The sequence below is a fragment of the Diceros bicornis genome, chromosome 3 (genome assembly GCF_020826845.1).
Source record: "Diceros bicornis minor isolate mBicDic1 chromosome 3, mDicBic1.mat.cur, whole genome shotgun sequence".
NCBI classification, from domain to species: Eukaryota; Metazoa; Chordata; class Mammalia; order Perissodactyla; family Rhinocerotidae; genus Diceros; species Diceros bicornis.
Genome location: NC_080742.1, coordinates 97,753,141 through 97,772,224, shown reverse-complemented (window position 1 = coordinate 97,772,224; position 19,084 = coordinate 97,753,141). Strand labels below are relative to the sequence as shown.

Sequence of the window (19,084 nt, the reverse complement as noted above, 5' to 3'; positions counted from 1 at the left end):
ATAATTACCATGCAATGGCATAAATACTAAAATAGAAGTATATGCAAGGTAGACAGGTAGGCATCTTCTATAGAGAGACAGATTTTATACTGTGTGATGCAGGCCACCCAGAAAGGCTCCACAAAGAAAATGATACCCAAAATGGGCTTCGGAGGATAAGGATGAGTTCATTAATCATCCTTAGGGAAAGCTGGGTAAGTAAATGCAGCATTGTAGAGAATTCGTACTGACTTCTCGTACATTCGGTTGTCCTTGACTTCCCCTGTGGTTCGTTTGGAGCTATTTCTTTGGTTGTACCACTTGTTAAGAGAGTAGCAGAGGCAGATTGAAATGGGGGGAAAAAGGAGATACCTGGATGACTTCATTTTTCTACACATTCCCAGTTTTTATTAAGAAACTTGAGAGCCAGCCCTGATGGCCTAGTGGTTAAAGTTCGGTGCTCTCACCGCTTTGTCAGCCCGGGTTTGTTTCCCGGCTGTGGAACCACACCACTCGTCTGTCAGTGGTGAACCAGAGGACAGAGAACCAGAAGAGTTTACAACTGTACACAGCTATGTACTGGGGCTTTGGGGATGAAAAAAGGAAGAAAAAGGAGGAAGATTGGTAACAGATATTAGCTCAGGGCAAATCCTCCCCTGCAAAGAAAAAAAAAAGAGAAAGTTGAAACTGTTTGCTACGGTGAAATGTGTAGATTTGTGTGTGTTCCTTTAACCATATAGGTGTCCCTCATTAATTTATGCTATGATTGACTAGTTTACTTCATATTGATTTTAGGCAGGGTGATAAATAGTAAGAGATTTTGTAAATAATATATATTCATATTATCTGTTTATTGGTGGGATTTAAACACTGTTAACCCTCAACTAGAAACCTGCTTTTTAAACAGTATTACTAATTTAAAAAAATTAATTGTATGGTTTTGACAAAGTCAATAGAAAAAAAAGTGAAATGCTAACTTGCTAAACTTGAATGGAAGGAGTAATCTGTATTACACCAAGCACTGAACTGGGTACCTTACCTTTTATTATTACTATTTTTTATTTATTTATTTATTTGTTTAAATAATTTTATTTATTTATTTTTCCCCCCAAAGCCCCAGTAGATAGTTGTATGTCATAGCTGCACATCCTTCTAGTTGCTGTATGTGGGACGCGGCCTCAGCATGGCCAGAGAAGCGGTGCGTCGGTGTGCGCCCGGGATCCGAACCCAGGCCGCCAGCAGCAGAGCGCGTGCACTTAACCACTAAGCCACGGGGCCGGCCCGGTTTTATTATTTTTAACCGATCCTTTATCTGGTATTCTGCAGGTTCAAATTGTTGTACTAGTAATGTGTAAAGACTTTTTTATAGCTGCCTAGCCCCGCATGTGAATGTTCCTTTTCCAGGTTTTATAAAGAGATTTCTTTCCCCTTTGCCCCTTTCAGCGATGTGCATTTTGTAAGCACCTTGGAGCCACTATCAAATGCTGTGAAGAGAAATGTACCCAGATGTACCATTATCCTTGTGCTGCTGGAGCTGGCACCTTCCAGGATTCCAGTCACTGCTTCCTTCTTTGTCCAGAACACATTGACCAAGCTCCTGAGAGATGTAAGTTTATACAGATGTGTTTTTAAATATTTATCAGCAAATTTACCTAAAATTACAAATGTTATAAATTCCGTAAATGTTATTCTACTTAAAAGGTAATATTACATAATCTTGGTAATCTCTGTGATCTTTGCCAGAGTTCCTTGGTGGGAATCTATTATCAACAATATCATTGAAGTTAAATCCAAAAAGTTATTTCTTCAAAAGTTCAAGGATAGTTTGCATGTTTTTTATTCTAATTTAAAAAATTTTAAACTACTGTAGAAATATAGAAATATTGAGTATATAATATTTTAATATGTACTATAAAGTAGGTCATTTAAAAAGTTAATATTCAGTGTCTTTTACACTAAAAAAACACCCAGTTGGAGAATTAGAAGAGATTCACTCAGATTTATTTCAGGATGTACATTAATAGGATTACCATATGCTTTTGAAATTCTTGGAGATTGTATAGCCCTGATAGTCATAATAGAAATCTGTTAGTGCTTCTTCTGGATTCACCTATCTTGGTTATCTATAATCCTCAGTTGTGCTTTTTTTCTTTCTTTTCCAAACAGTATTTTAAAATTAGGTGAAAACGTTTAAATGTTGAAATTTATGTTATACAGAAAATTATAACTCTTTCCTATGTTTATCGTTAAATAGAGATCTTACCTTTTTCTTACTGCAGTCATGTGCCACATTGTTTCAGTCAGCAACGGACCACGTATACGATGGTGGTCCCCTAAGATGGGTATCACACAGCCTGGGTGTGTGGTAGGCTAGACCATCTAGGTGTGTGTAACTACACTTTGTGATGTCCCCACAAGATGACATCGCCTAACGACACATTTCTCAGAACGTATCCCCATCTTTTCTCAGAACATATCCCCATCTTTAAGTGACACATTTCTGTATGTGGATTTCCAGTGAGCATGTATACTTTGGGATCTTTTTCTCTATTAAATTGAGTTTCCAATCTCATTGTGAAATCTCGGTGATGCTTTATTCAGTCACCTCTTAGTTACCTAATTGTTAGCTTTTACCTGTTTCTTACCAATGTTGATAAAGGCTTTTTTCTATCTTTTCCAGCTCTGTGAAGCATAAATGTAGCTACCTCAGGCATAAACTAAAGTAATCTCAAATACAGTTGGATTTCATAATCATTATTTTATCTTTGTTCAGTACCATAATTTCATCTTCAGTTAACATTATTTTGTGTTTACATATATAATCATATTGCCCTTAATTATCATACAGATGCAAATTATAGGTAAGGCAAACTGCATGTCAAATTGTATTTAGGCTAATAAGGGATTTAAAATTTTAAAAATGTTTTGGATTATACACTATTAAATCTGGGAAGAAAAGAACATTCATGCATAGCAACTGTTATGGGTTTTATTTTAAGACCTCGTTTAGTAAGTTACTGCACCAAGTGCACAAACTACCATGTCAGTCATCAGAGTGGTTATATTCTGGGTATGATATACTTTGCCAGTCAAATAAAACAAGTGTGTATGTGTTTAAGAATCTAAATTTTATGCAGCCTTTTGTACTTAGTTGTGCTTTAGACCTCAGTAAACAACATGCCGACTTTTCTATGACTGTGTTTCTAATGTTAGAAATGTTTTTACTTAGTTGCAGTGCTACTTCCTACTTCAGACTATGTTCTAATAGTGTATACTTCATTTATATGTTAGAGATCATGAGTCATTTTGTGAAATAATGAAGTATAGGAACTGAGGTGACATGATTTGATATCATTTTTCATGCATATAGTGAAAGGTTCATGCTGACCACATAAAGCTAACAGATACACTGAAGTTATTGGTACTGTGCCTTGTTTCAAAATAGACTTATGGAGACTCATAAAAATACATGAACAGGGTAAAATAAAACCAAAAATAAGCAAGAAAATTTGGCCTTGGGAAAATAAAGATAGGATAAAGTGAAGGTAATCGTGAGACTGATACCCAAAATAAATGCATACTTCCTAGACCCAAGCCACAAATTTGGCTCCAGAGCTTTCCAGCAGTCAACACAAAGAAGGAAATATGAACAGTTGCCTGATTTGTAGTAATATAACAAGAATTCACTTGATACTGAGACTATAAAATACACTATATACTGCAGTGAAAAATTGTCTTAAAGTAGCTGCCTTGCAGTATAAAAAACAAATCCCACAGTGCAGTCTCTTATAACAGCCCTCAAAATGAGCCAGTGGTATAAAACCAAAGCCCAATTGAGTAAATTCTGTTCCTTGGGGATCTTAAACAATGCAGTCTAAATACACAGCTTTCTGACTATCTGTCTTAATCCAAGGATATAGAGAATATTGCAGATAGAATATATTATAACAATATACAAGACTATGCAATGGTCTTCATAAAATCTTTCATAAATATTTCTATCTGTCCTATTGTGAGTCATAGCACAAGGCACGTAACTTTATATGTTTTAAAAATAGGGATATCTTAAATGACTGTTATTATGAAGCTTAAATGACACTGAAAATCAGGTAGCATTGTACCTTGTATACAGTCATGTGTCGCTTAACAACTGGGATATGTTCTGAGCAATGCGTCATTAGGCGATTTTGTCGTTGTGCGAACATCATAGAGTGTACTTACACAAACTTAGATGGTACAGCCTACTACACGCCTGGGATCTATGGTACTAATCTTACGAGACCACCATCATACATGTGGTCCATCATTGACTAAAACGTCATTGTGCAGTGCATGACTGTATATTAATTTCTTTATAAAAAGGTAGTTGTTTTAGCTCTTACCTAAGTCTCAAGTTATATGTGTATATTGAATATAATACTTTATGCTGCTGGCTAAGTGTAGAGCAATATGCTGTGATAGCTAGCTGAGTTAGAGTAAGATTGACATCTTTTTATGAAAGTTGAAAAATCTAACAAAAACACGGACCTCATTAGAAAGAAATCCCAGCAAAGAGAGTGTCTGTGAGCAAGGCCAAGAGTTTTTTTTTTTGTGAGGAATACCGGCCCTGAGCTAACGTCTGCCAATCCTCCTCTTTTTGCTGAGGAAGACTGGCCCTGGGCTAACATCCATGTCCATCTTTCTCTACTTTATATGGGGCACCGCCACAGCATGGGTTGCCAAATGGTGGATCGTTGCACGCCCGGGATCTGAACCAGCAAACCCTGGGCCACCGCAGTGGAGCACACGCACTTAACTGCTTGCGCCACTGGGCCGGCCCCGTGGGCCAGGATTTTTGTTAGAAAACAGTTTTAGGGTGTTCTGTCATAGATAGTTGGTGGTCATAGCTCCAGCATCATTTTCATGTTGATGCAAGTATACACTAACCTTGTCTGGAAATTTTACACTAAATGTCCATCTAGGAGACATAGCCAGATATAGTTTCTAAGTAGTATTTTGCCTCTCAGGGGAAGCTGCATGGCAAGGTGTCAGCCGTGCAAGATCAGAGGAAAGAACATTCCAGGCAGAGTGAACAACTACTGCACGGGCCTTGAGGAATGAGCTTGGCATGATTATGAGACGGATAGCCAGTCATTGTGCCTGGAACATAATGTCTAGTAGGTGGATAGTAGAGACAGTATCAAGGTGAACCAAGACTAGGTCGTGTAGGCCTTGTAAGCGAGGGAAGGGGTTTGGATTTTATTCTGCCTGCAGTGAGAAGCCTTTGCAGGGTTTAACATGGGAATGCTATATCTCTTAATCCACTCCCCCTCCCCCAATGTATTTACTTTCATCACTCAACTTTGACTCCTTTTACTTCATTTAAGCTTTTAACTTCAACCCCATTTTCTTGGTTGTCTTTGTATCTCTTGACGCCAGGTCCTGCCACTTTTCTGTTACCCTAAATTCTGTCGGCCCCCTGGCCTTTCTTACCTACTTGCCTACTATATGGGCCAGCCTCTCTGGACAACATCCATGGCTTTCTTTTTCTTTCTAGAGATTCCATTTGATAGGCAAATCACCCAGCACAGTGTCCCGCCATTGATGAAAACACAGATGATAGGTGCTGTGATGTTGATGGAAGTTACAAAGCTGTGCTGGTTTAGTCCTTCTCAAATTGATGTTGTCTGGCGGCAACCTGACTTTTGTTGCTCTTCACCAGCGCTTTTATTCTTATGTGCTGTCTAGACTTTCTTAAGCAGTAGTCTCACCTTCCAGCTTGACCAAGTGTAAGGATCTATGATAAGCTCCCTTCTAATTTAAGCTCACTGGTTTAGTCTTTTCCTCCGTCTCTTCTGTCACAGCTGTCACTTAGGAAGTGACCTTGTCCAAAGCTTATTTTTCTGTTTCTCCCACTCTTTTCTTGCTCCCGCTACATCATTTAGTTTCTTTATTCTATGCCTCTGCTGGCACTTTCCTTTCTCCTTTTGTACATACTCAGACATTCTTCACCTTCTTCGCCCTTCCAGTGGGAGTCGATATTGATTACTAGTAAAGACCATGAATTTGGAGCCAGATTGACCTAGATTTTACTCCTGTCCTCTTAGATTACCTTTGGCTTTAGTCTTTCACTCAATCTCTCTTGCTTTTCCAACTGCTTAAAGAAAAACTTCACTTGATTGTTTGATTATTGCTTCAAACTGAATGTCTGTGGCTTGCAGACGTATGTGTATGTATATGTACATATACTTATATCTGACATGACACTTAAGCTATCCAGTAATAGCATCATCTTATGCGTGACCTGCAAAAGGCTTTTTGTATTTCTACATGTATCTTTTCCCTGATTGGGGAAATGGTTGGAACCAACCTCGTTTCTTTATGTAGTACTTTTTTCTATTATTATTTTTACATAATGCATGCTAAATGTTTTTGGACCAAATGTATCATGTGGATGTTTTTCTTTGCCTAATTTATTACTAGTGATCCATAATAATCAAACAATGTGACAGTATTGTCATTAAGGAATTGCTGGAAACTGTCATAGAATAAAAAGTGATCTCTCCCCTAGTGATACACACAGTTATCTTGTTGTAGAATGGCCTTTGCTATATTTTATAAAACAGTGCTATGCAAAAGAAATATGATGTGAGCAATATAAGGAATTTTAATTTTTCTAGTAGTCCTGGTAAAAAATTTTGAAATTAATTTTAAAAATATTTAGCCCAATATATCCAAAATATTAATATTTCAACATGTAGTCAATAAAAAATTTGGGGATATTTGACATTATTTTTTGCCTAGTAAGCCTTTGGAATTTGGGCTGCATTTTATACATACAGCACATCTCAATTTGGACTAATGTTTCCATTGTTCAAAAGCCACATGTGGCTGGTAGCTTCCATGTTAAGTTGAAGTGTCAGAGTAGCAAACTCTAGAAAATTTCACAGAAGCATTTTAGATGGTGTTCTGGCAAGTTACAGTAGAAAGATGAATTGAATATCTCATAATCAGAGTTCAGTATTTGCCTCAATTTCTAGAAGTTTTGAAAAACCAAGATTAGTTTTTAAATTTACATAGCTTGAATGAGTAAATATTCGTACTCTTTTAGTATTAAGAAAAATAATTCCCCCTATTATGTTGTTACTGTCAAAAATGAACTAATATATGACATATCTATTTTTCAATTAGTGATTTATTTAAAATGCCTATCAGTTAAGGAGCCATTTTAAAGTGATTTTAGAAGTAAGTCCTTTATTTAAAATATGTTTAATAAGACTTGATTTGTGCTAGGCAATTGAAGATACAAAGTTGAAAAAGACAAGGTCCCTATCCTTCAAGGGTTTACTGTATTGTGTTATAATTAATTGATTATATAACATATGGAGAAAGGAGTGTTCAACAACTAAATGGGTATTTAGGTGTGGCAACATTAGATATTCAGGGAATATGTTTGAGCAGTTTTGAAGACTTCTTTGGAATGGGCTAGAGGCCCAACAAAGGAACAAAATTTCAAGCAGAGGGAACAGAATGTATCCATGCACACAGGCATTTTGAAAAATTGCTCTGGATATGTAGAAGATGATTTAGGGAGGAGGTCAGAACCATAAGCAGGGATTCCGTTCAGAAGATACTGCAGTTACCAAGACAAAGTGTGATGGACTGAACTGCACAAATGGAAGGATGAAGGATGTAAAGCAAATTTACTCAATAACAATTCGTGTCCGGTTGGCTCAGGGAAGAGTTAAGAGTCAGCAGTGATACTGAAGTTCCTGCCTTTACCCAGCGGTTGAGAAAAAAGGGAGAGGTTTAGTTTTTTAAAAAGTTCTATTTTATTTATTTATTAAAATTTTTTGTTTATTGCAGTAACATTGGTTTATAACATTGTATAAATTTCAGGTGTATATCATTATACTTCTATTTCTGCATAGATTACAAAAAAAGCTCTATTTTAGAGGTGTTTAGTTTGAGTACTTTTAGGACATCTGGGTATTGAGGTCCACTAAGACTTGAAAGTAATGTTTTGGGGTTAGGATGGAAGTTTGGGGCTGGTGATACAGATTTGGGAATCATGGTGGTATATTATGACATGGGATCACAAAGAGAAACCATGGGGAATTAGAATAAAGGAACAGAATGAAATCCCAAGAGACTCCAGCATTTAGAGGGATTGTGGAGGTACAAAAGCTAACACAGGAGGATGAGATGGAGGCATGGGGAACCTGAGGAGAAATCAGGAGAAAGCTGCCATCATAGAAGCCAAGGGAAGGGAAATTTTAATGTGGGCGTGGATAGTAATGTAAATGCTGTAAAGTGCAAATAAGGTAAGGCCTAAAAAGTAACCACTGGATTTCATAGGTTATTGATAGCCTCCTTAAAGTAGCTTCGGATGAATGGTGGGTGTGGAGCCACCAGGGGTCCAGTTTACAGTATACAAATACATCCCAGGGCCTGTCTGTGTACTGCCCTCAAGCTCTGAATGGTTTTTACCATTTTAAAAGCACTCTAAAGTAAAAACAAAAAGTCTGTATGCCAGAGACTTTTATTGCCCACAAAACAGGTTTGCTTCCTGGTATAAGGAAAAGGAATAGATTATTACTCTTGTTTCAAGATGCTTGACTGGGAAAGTAAGAAGGTAGAAAGGGCTTATAGCCAGAGAGGACTGACGAAAGCTTCAAAAAACAACAGAAGAAAAATTCATATATACAATTTAAAACAGTCCTAAGATAATCAGCTAATCAAACCATTTAGTTGAGAACATAAGTGTCAGACATAGGCATATTTATTTATATCATCAAATTGGTATGACTTTAGAATACGTTATTTTCCTTGTTATATTGTAATATGCTTGAATTTGTGTACTTGGCAAGGCAGTTTATTCTTATTTATTTATTTTTTAGATGGTAAAAGAAGTGCCATTTCTCTTGATCCACATTTAGGGATAGATGATGTCCATAATTATATAGATTTTAATGCTTTTTTAGGACTGGCAAGTAATATAGATGAATATAGAATTAGTATATGAAGTATTGTATTTGTCTATGAATATGTAGCTTCCATCTTTAACATTCTCTCTCATGCAGTATTTTCCAGTATTAAAAAACCCTTATTTGATATGGATAAAAATTAGTCTGTTTATGCTAAAGAAGCATCTTAATCTAATTGATATTAACATTTCTTAATTTTGTCTCTTGAATTACCTGATTTTGTTAATTTCAAAACATATTTAACATCCACATAAAATGTTTATTTTTGCACTGCAAAGCGTCTCTCAGTTATTATTTTCCTGTTTGGTTCTTTTCAGCAACCATATACTGAGCATTAACTAGGTGCCCAGCATTATCATTGGTATTAGAGATACAAAATTAAATAAGAACTGCTTATGGTCTCAAGTAGATGTAGGCATAAATAATTGCAAAACTATATGATTACATTTAATGTGATTAAATTTAGATTAAATATATTACAGTGTTTTTATTGAGACCTTATTCTGATTGGATATCAATTCAATGTGGATAACTTCAAGTGTCTGAAAGATTTATCATGCAAATTCCCTTCAAGTGATTTTTAAACTGTAAAGTCAGAAAAATATTAAATTCTTATACAACAATTTCATTGTTTTACTGTTAATTATAGCAAAGGAAGATGCAAACTGTGCAGTGTGCGACAGCCCGGGAGACCTCTTAGATCAGTTCTTTTGTACTACTTGTGGTCAGCACTATCATGGAATGTGCCTGGATATAGCGGTTACTCCATTAAAACGTGCAGGTTGGCAATGTCCTGAGTGCAAAGTGTGCCAGAACTGCAAGTAAGTTTTAATTTCAACTCAAAGGTGTGTATTCAGTTTGAGAGACCCTGTTATTAGGTGCTAAAGGTTTGTGTAATATGATAAAGGTTCATAATGCAGCTATATTCATTCACACTGACTTCAATTAAAAAAAATTGCTAGATATTTATTAACATTTATATTACTTTGAAACAAGTCTAAACAAAAATTAATTTTAATAATTTAAATTCCTCTGGTTGCCTAAAAAGCTAATTTAAATTTGCCAACAATTTTTAAATGAATGATATTAACAATTTAAAATAAACAAACAGAAAAATAAAGCAGCTTTTTTTGAGGGAGACCGGGGAGGAGATTTAATAGGAAAATAAACCTCTAACTATGGAAGGTAATTCTTATAGTGAGCCAAAGAATTGGTGATATGTTTGAATTTCCATTCCAGGAAGAACAGTTAATCCTAAGAATACTGTTTTAAAAAAAACCTTTATGTCTGTCTGAAAAACAGTGACCTTTGGTAGATCCTTGTCACCATAATACTGAAATGAAGTACTGTATGGCATTTAAACATTTGTAATGGGGTGATCTTTTCCTATTTGTGTATTCCATCCTTTGGTCATTTCTCCAGTCTTTTCTGTGATATTTTTTTTCTCATGTTATTAATTAGCATGAGAATTTGGGGATATTACCTGCATCTACAGCAGTCTTCAAATTGTTTACAAGCCGAGGACTTTTGTAACCAGGAGAAATTATGCCCAGCACTGCCATGATCAGTCTGTTTTATTTGTAATTTAATTTGATAACAATCATCATCACTGTCTTAGAATTATGTGGAATAAATAGGACCACATGCTTTTATATTTTGGTAATTAAAGAAAATACCAGTAAACATTTATTTGATACCCTGTATCTGTGCCTAGTTTCTTGGGAAGGAATAAGAGAACTTGAAGAGTGTTTTTCCTCCAAGATCTTTCCATGTAGCTAAAGAGATAAAATATACAATTTTACATGTAAAATATGTTAAACTGAGTAAGAAATAACTGGAGGCCAACTAACCTATCTTCCTTTTTACTTCTGTTTATCCCCAGGTTTTATTCAGCGGTTCCTCTCTTAGCTCTTCTTGCATTCCCCAGTGTTTCTTTTCCCCTCCTCTTGAATTAAATTCTTAGTATCTGAGCGTGATTAGTAGCCAACAGTCAAGGCAGAGAGCATGCTGTAGGGCAGGGGCCCAATCATTCAGACAGAAGAGCGTTCAGGGAAAGATTTTAGGTTTTTGACTACAATTTTTAATAATTGACAAGATTATTATTCTTATACCTATTTATTTAGCACTTATTGCTTAATGGATATTCTAAGCTCTTCAACTAGAATTATATTTAATTCTCACAGTAATCTTTGATTATAATTCACATTTTATACCTGAAACTAAGAGGACTCAAGTCTAAGTTAGTCAGGAGTCACATAGCTAGAAAAACAGCAGTCAGAATGCAAGTATAGGTCTGATGCCAAATTTGATCCTCTTTTTATTATATGACAACGTCTTTCCAGTTCACTGTGCCAAGATTTGTTCCTTTTCATGTAGCTTCACCTATCAGTTATAGCACCTTCCCCAAGAAAGGATGGGTTATGAGATGTTTAAAAAGTAAAGATCAGAGTCATTCATCTTGCCTTAACCCCTCCGTCTTTGCAGGAATCCTAAAATGACTAAAGCAGGTTCACCATAGGTGAGCATTCAGTAAGGATAATCCTTTAGGGACCTTTTGATGTCTGTCTCATCCTCTAGGGGATTACCTCTATCATTATCGGTGCATAGACAAAACAGACACTGAGGTATTTATGAACTGGGCAGTTCCCAGAACTGATTCTTTTCATGATTACTTATGTTACAAACATAAGTTTAAAGATAAGGCATCATTAATGCTATCTTATTTTTTAGACAATCGGGAGAAGATAGCAAGATGCTAGTGTGTGATACGTGTGACAAAGGGTATCATACTTTTTGTCTTCAACCAGTTATGAAATCAGTACCAACCAATGGCTGGAAATGCAAAGTAAGTTGTTTGTTTTTTTAAGAAAAATATCATCATCTGTATGTTTTTTATATAGAGCAGACAAATCGGATACCTATTCAAATCTACACATTACCATCAACTTTTTAAAAACCAGCTTTATTGATGTGTAATTGATATACAATAAACTGCACATATTTAAAGTCTATAATTTAATTTGACACATGTATACACCCATGAAACCATTCATCACTTTCAAAATAATGAACATATTCATTGCCCCTAAAAGTTGCCTGGTGCCCCTTGGGAATCTCTCCTTTCCAACTGTTCACTGCCCCTCCCCTCCTGTCTTCCAGACAGTCTGCTTTCTCTCACCATAGATTAGTTTGCATTTTCTAGAATTTTATATAAATGATGTCATATAGTATATACTATTTTTTTTTTGGTCTGGCTTTTTAAACTCAACATAATTATTTTGAGATTCATCCATATCGTTGTGCATACCTTTTTATTGCCGAGTAGTGGAGATACCACAGTTTGCTTATTGAATCACTTGTTGGTGAACTTTTGAGTTGTTCACAATTTTAGGCTGTTATAAAAAATGCTGCTGTGAAACTGTTAACTAGTATGTGTATAGTGCTTTATGGCTTAGAAATTGTTTTAAATGATTTACCTTTAATCTTCCCAGAAACTCTCTGAACTAGGTAGTATTCCCATATGAGGATACTGAAACACAGAGATGTATTTTTAAATCCATTAATTTAAAATCCAGAGATAAAATACATTACATTTTGATTGACTGGCTTTTAGCTGATTTTATAGTGATTTTATATGTACATACACTAATGTGTGTATGTACTTATGTTTACATTTGTATTAAATATTTGTATTCATATTGTATGTGCATATGTATTACGTATATTGTACCTCCCTTGTGGTAGTTTTGGTAAGTGATTATTGACTTTGATATTTAATTTTTAGATACTGTTTAAAGTTTCTCTTGGTTTTGAGAGTTAGATGTGATCTATAGACATTTTTCCACTTCTTTTTCATTGCTTAAGATATTAGTCTTTTTGTTTGGGACACTTTTAAGATGTATTTGCAGTTATTTTAAATTTTTTCTGGATATTCTTTTAGTCAGTGATTCTCCCTTCTTCCATTTATTTTGGTATTTGCATCTTGATGACCCTGCGGTGTTCCATGCTGGTCTCTTTAAGATTCTTGAGGCTCTGTTGTCTGTGTCTCTAAACCCTGTAGGTTGGCTGGCAACTCTACCTACTGGGCAGAGTCAGTATAGTAAGTACCAGGTAAACAAGAACAAATTTTAGAATTATTTGTCCATGGAAGCACAAAATACTTAAATCTTAAAATGAAAGTAGAAGGTAAGAATAATTGAAGTTTATCTTTAATTCTCAAATGACTGAATAAAACTAATTTTTTTTCCCATTTGGAAGATATTTACAAACAATATTTACTATGACCTTTCTTTGAATGTTCTCTAGAATGAATCAATCATAAAAATAGTTCATTTGATTCTTTTGAAATCTACATAGGTAAACTAATAAATTCTAGATTGAGAGCTGGTGAGGGCCTAGTGGTTAAGTAAATTGTCCATATTTAATTGTTTGTAGATGCAGAATAGAGACTAACCCAGATTTCCTGTCTTATAATGTAATGTTTTATCCAATATATTATGCTATCATGCTATACTTACTTGAGTAACAGGGCTTTTCTCCCTAGACTAAGAAATATTTATTGATCTAATTTTCATTTCATATTAGGATGTAGATCCTAAGAAACTGAAGACGCTAGATCTATAAGCCATCTCTACACACCCCCTAGGTTATTTTTTTATTATAATCTTAATTTTATAGAACAGACATGAAGCTAGGCATAAACTTCTTTTATCTACAGTAATTACACTGGCTTTTAAAAAATAAAACTAAATAGAATGTATAAATATTAATTTAATCTAACAAATAATTTTCCTTTGAAACTAAATTGCCAAGACTGGGTTTAATAGATATTTTCTCAGGTCCAGTTCAGTGTGTAAGCTTTTTGTTGGCTTTAATAAAGTTGATACAGAGAATGCCTTTTGTATAAGTATTCCTATAAAAATAGTATTGATAATGCCACGACCGTGTTTACTAGTTCCAAGTAATCAGACCTCAGAGTGTCAACAAGCAGTCCTCGACCATTGGATGTAATGAAGTGTCACTCTAACTCTAGAAGGCTTTTTGTACACAGGTGCACCATTGTGGCACAACTGAAATCTGTAATAAATGGGGTATCAATCCAGTTATTTCTAAAATAGGAACTCCTGACTAGGTGTCTGGTGTGCTGTCTGCAGTTGAACTGTTGTCAGCTGATGTGTGTGGAGATGAGTCCTGTGCTGCTCTGCGGGTGCAGCTGCTGACTGGTGCATACCCCTGTGTCATCTCCTCCTCCTTACCACGATATTACTGTGTAAAATCTTGCATCTTTCCCACGTCTTTGACAGCACTTGGGACTAACATAATAATAAACACAAACGCTAAATGCAGGTATTAGAATCTGCATTGGGTACCTTTGAAGGCTAGTTAAATTTTATGTTAATGTTTTTAGGTTAGCATTTCTATGAAAAATTTCAAGTTCTCAGAAAACACATAACCCTCCAAGAACCCATCTGCATCCTCACATTCCCATTGGCACAGAAACGCGCCGCTGGCACCTCTGCCCTGGCCCTTCTGTTTGCCGCCCGGTGTGTCGTGTTCTCGGCTTCTTCTGGGTCGGCCCTCCGGAGGGGTGGGGTGGTGTGGGGTGCCAGAGATGGTCCCTGGAATCCGAGGTGCGGAACTGCCTCCTGGCGGAGGCATCCCGGCCTGGGGGGTTCCCACGCGGCAAGGAAGCTCCAGCCCGAGGCGTCTTCCCGGAGCTGGAGAGGCGTGGCGGCCTGCGGGAGGGAGGCACTGGCCGGGGGCGGGGCGGGGGTCGTTTGCCTTCTAGGGAAGGTCTTGGAAAGGGGTGCGATCGCGCCGGCAGGTCCTCAGGGATGGAGTGCGGCTAAGGGGATGGAAGGAGACGCAGAAGGGGCCGCGCACCTGCGCCCCACTCCCGCCCCCGCCCCAGGTGAGGCTCCGCCCCCGGTTCTAGGGCAGTGGGCGGTGAGTTCCGAGGGTCGGTCCGCGAGGGGAGGGGCCTTCTCCCCCGGCCGGAGAGCCTCCGCGTAACTGCCCTCAGGTGTGGCCGCCCGGAAGGAGGGGCCTGGGGCTGAGGAGGGTCGGCGCTGCGGCCGGCCTCCCCCCGGTTCCGGTTCCTTCCAGTCTGCGGGACGAGGTGGTTTCGCGTGTTCTCTCTGGGCTTGATTACTGGGCTAAGGGAAAAGCCTGCTGTCGGACAGATTTGTATGTTTATACTACTTTTATCTCCACTACCGTGCCCCTTACTTGTCTTTTTACTTTTTTAAAGTAGGAAGTTGAATTTGTAATTCGTTTTCTTTATTTTCCTAGGGAAAAAAGGATATCTTAAGACTATAAATTTACCTTTGATTATAGATTTGGCTGCATCCAAATTTGCTGTATTTGTAACTTTGTATACGTCTGACCTAGTAACTTTACCTTTCTTTTTTAGGGCGTGCTTAAGCAGGGCAATTTCTACTTTAATTGCATTTACTCAGATAACTTAATCACTGTAGATTTCTTTTTAAAAAATATTTTGATACCTGAAATAGTGACTTTTTAAGGTGTAGTATTTGTGTTTATTTAAAGTTCTTTTTCCTTATTTTTTCACAAGTTCATTCCACAGTGTATTAGAAGGTGGATAAAAATTGACCACTACAGTGTAGCGAGTAGGTCAGGCTAGTGTTGATATATTGTGCCTCTTATCAATGTCAAACTACTCTCTTTGTCCTGTGTAATGCTTTTTTTTAGCCAGATATTTTGCTTTGCCTGACAATGTGGCTACAAGGGGTTTTAGTTTACCAATTGAAAGTGATCTTTTCACGTGTTTTTATTTGGGGTCTTTCTGTGTCATTTTAAATTTAAGCCTTTTGAAAGGCTTAATAGAGTTAACTATTTAAATTAATGGTTGTAATTGAAATGCTTGGCTGTTTTAAGAGAAACTTGTTCTTTTGATTTCCTTTTTGTTTTTCTGTTCCTTTTATTATCTGCAATGATTTGCAATGCAGAGTCTTACGAATGTTGTTTTAAGTATTGAAATTATAAATTTTTCTTCTCCCACTTCCCATTGCAAGTAAATAAATGAGAAATTTTCCTTTTCCTTCCTCTCTCCTCTCTGTCTTGATTAAGTTAACCCAGACCATAAACCTTGTCGCTTATTCTTTGCAAAAAAAATATTTCCTCTGTAAATTCCAATCTCATTTCACCCCCAATCTTTGAGACTCTTGTAAATTATCTGAAATTCTACATATCTGAAAGAGACTGTTGCCTTCAGACTACCACAAGGACTTGGTTTGGTATAGTTTTGCGTTCCGACTTTTTCTTTTTCATGCTCTGGAAACATTTTTTTTTTCAGAGTTTTCCCAGCTTGTGGTACCACAGAAGAAAAAAATGTTTTCTTTTCTTTTTTTTTAAGTTTACTTATTTATAATCACTTTTTCTGCTTGAAAACTTTGGGATCTTCATTTTTGTCAGTTCTTTGGATTTGCTTCCAGGGTGTATCTGATCGTACTTCTACATTCACTAATTAGTGTTGTCTAGAACACGGTAATCGCCCTCAGTCTCCGTTTGGGCTCCTGGAAAGGTCCAGAGAAGTGTTGGTGTAACTTTACCTTTTTTTAAATGTAAATAATTACCTTCTTTACATTCTCTTTAATAACATCTAGATAATTTTGTGTCTTACTCTTAATTCATTGTCTTCTTTGTTATGTTTTTCATTGTCTTGGAAAACATCTTCAGAATTCCGGGTTTATTTCTCCAGGTTGTTCTCTGACATCCCTTTGTCCTGCTCTCTTATGAATTTACTCTTATGAATTTACTCTCTATAGAATCTGCTGTTCTCTTTCACAGTGACCATGTCATTTATAATATTGGTGAGAATATGATTGAATAGTGTTGTTTAAATAATTCTGTTCTATGGCAGTATTAGAATGCGGTTAAGATTAGGCTGCGGAGTAAAATCTCAGCTTTTTCAGTTACTAAATACAGGATCTTTGGCAAATTATTAACTTCCCTAAGCCAATTTTCCTCATGTAGAGAATGTTAATAGTTCCTACTTCACTGGGGTTTTGGATTAGTGAGATGATGCCTATAAAGTGCCCAGTGTGATGCCTGAAATAAGTACCCAAATATCGTGGAGTTTTCCATAGGAAGGCTTATCCTCTGAGCAGTTTGAAGAATGATCTTCTTTCTTGACTGTTCAATTGTTTCATAGATCTCTGTAGTCTTTAGTCTTAATTCTTTCATTTGTTTAACATTTGAAGGCCTACTATGTGTCAAACACTGTGGTGGAGGCTGGAGATGCAGGGGCAAATAGGTGTGCCCTTGGGGGGATGTCAGTCTAGTGAGGCTGCTCACACTGAAGTAAGGGTACCTGTTCAGGAACAGTCATTGTCAGCTAGGTTTTTTTCCTTGTTTCTCTCTCAAGAATGCTTGTGTGTTGGTATACTTTTAAAAACTTTATTTAGAAATAATTTCAAACTTTAAAAATTGGAAAAGTAAAAATAACACCCATATGCCTTTTACCTAGATTCACCTGTTGTTAAGATTTCGGTATCATTGTGCATTCCCTTTCTCCTTCCTCCCCTCCACTCCAATATATTTCTTTTTTCTTGCCCTGAACCATTCGAGCGTAAGTTACATGCACTGTGCCCCCCTTACTCCTAAATGCTTCACTGTGTATTTCCTAATAATTGGGATATTGTTACATAATCACAACACTGTTATCAACTTCATACGTTTACACCAATGTAATATTTTCGTCTCATCTACCATCCATATTTCAATTTTGTCACTTGATCTGATGTCCCATATAGCATCCTCCTCCATGTAGATTCCAAGATCTAGTGTTAGGTGTTCCATTTAGTTGTCATGTCTCTTTTGACTCCTGTAATCTGGAAAATTTTCTAAGTGTTTCTTTGTCTTTTTGATATTGACATTTTTCAAGAATAGAGAATAGAGTTCTTCCCCACATTTCTGGGTTTTTTCCCCCAAATAGAACTTTCTTAATTTTGTCTTTGATATTTCCTCATGATTGTATAGAGTTATGTGTTTTTGGCCAGAATACTGAATAGGTGATGATGTGCCTTTCTCAGGGTGTCACAGCTGATGTTCATCTCTCCCTCATGGGTGACGTGATTCTGATAATCTGGTCAAGCTGCCGTCAAATTTCTCCACTCTTTTCTTTTTCTCCCTTGTATCTAGTAAGGCAGTATGTGAGGAGACACTTTAAGACCACGCGAATATCTTGCTCCTCTTCAAAATTTCCTCCAAGATTTTAGGAATCATTGCCTGATGCAGTTTTTACCTGTTGGTTGTAAAATGATGTTTTTCTAACTCTGGCACTCCCTTCACATTTACCAGTCAGCCCTTCGCGTTCTGTTGTAAGCAAGAACACTCCCTTCTTTCACATGGTAAAATTATTTATCTATCTATTGCAGTATTGACTCATGAAATCCTATTATTTTCAATAACTTATAATTCATTACTGTACCTAATTCATTTTGTGCTCAAATGGTCCCATATTTGCCTTTGGTAGCCTCTCCAAGCTGACTTCTGTGCCCTTGACATCACCTCATCGTTTATTTGAGCACTTCATTACATTTTGGCATCATAAGATGTTCCAGGCTCATCTTGTATCTCCCCTGCCCCAGCCCTGGAATCAGTCGTCTTTTCTGTAAATATGGGTCAAGTTCCTTTAGCGGAGAATGGGCACTAGGTGTGTTCATTGCCGTGGGAGTGTTTGCTTCTTTACCCTTTTGGCAGATGAAGCAGGAAATGTATGCGTATATTTACATTTGCATATACATATGTAGAAATACACACATACATACACATATAAATATACGTATATTCACTCATATACCTAATTTATAAATATGAATTTACACCGATACCTCCAATTCCAATTTCTCTGACTGAGTTCTTTTCCTTCTCCCATTCTTGCATATCCATTCTTCTATAGTAAGAATCTTGGGTCCAACGACACCAACACATTTACTCATTTGCTCAATCCAATGAAACAAACCTACTTCAATTTGTTCTCAGTAACAGATTTTATTGATTTAATTTTAAAAATATATAGGACATTAACATGCTTTTAAAAGTCAAAGTTATATAAAAACTCCTACTCAAGAGAATTATCATTTCCTCCTATATGACTTCTACCCCCTTTCCTCTAT

General features: G+C 36.6%; 1 protein-coding gene across 14 annotated transcripts in view; it reads left to right on the top strand.

The window, feature by feature from the left end:
* Positions 1 to 19,084, top strand: part of KMT2C (lysine methyltransferase 2C) — a 281,910-nt gene that overhangs the window by 141,915 nt on the left and 120,911 nt on the right. For all 14 annotated transcript variants that reach the window (XM_058533734.1, XM_058533631.1, XM_058533656.1 and 11 more), the window contains 3 exons: positions 1,423 to 1,585; positions 9,595 to 9,766; positions 11,676 to 11,790. In XM_058533734.1, coding sequence (XP_058389717.1) covers positions 1,423 to 1,585; positions 9,595 to 9,766; positions 11,676 to 11,790 — 450 coding nt within the window. The remainder of the gene's footprint in view (positions 1 to 1,422; positions 1,586 to 9,594; positions 9,767 to 11,675; positions 11,791 to 19,084) is intronic.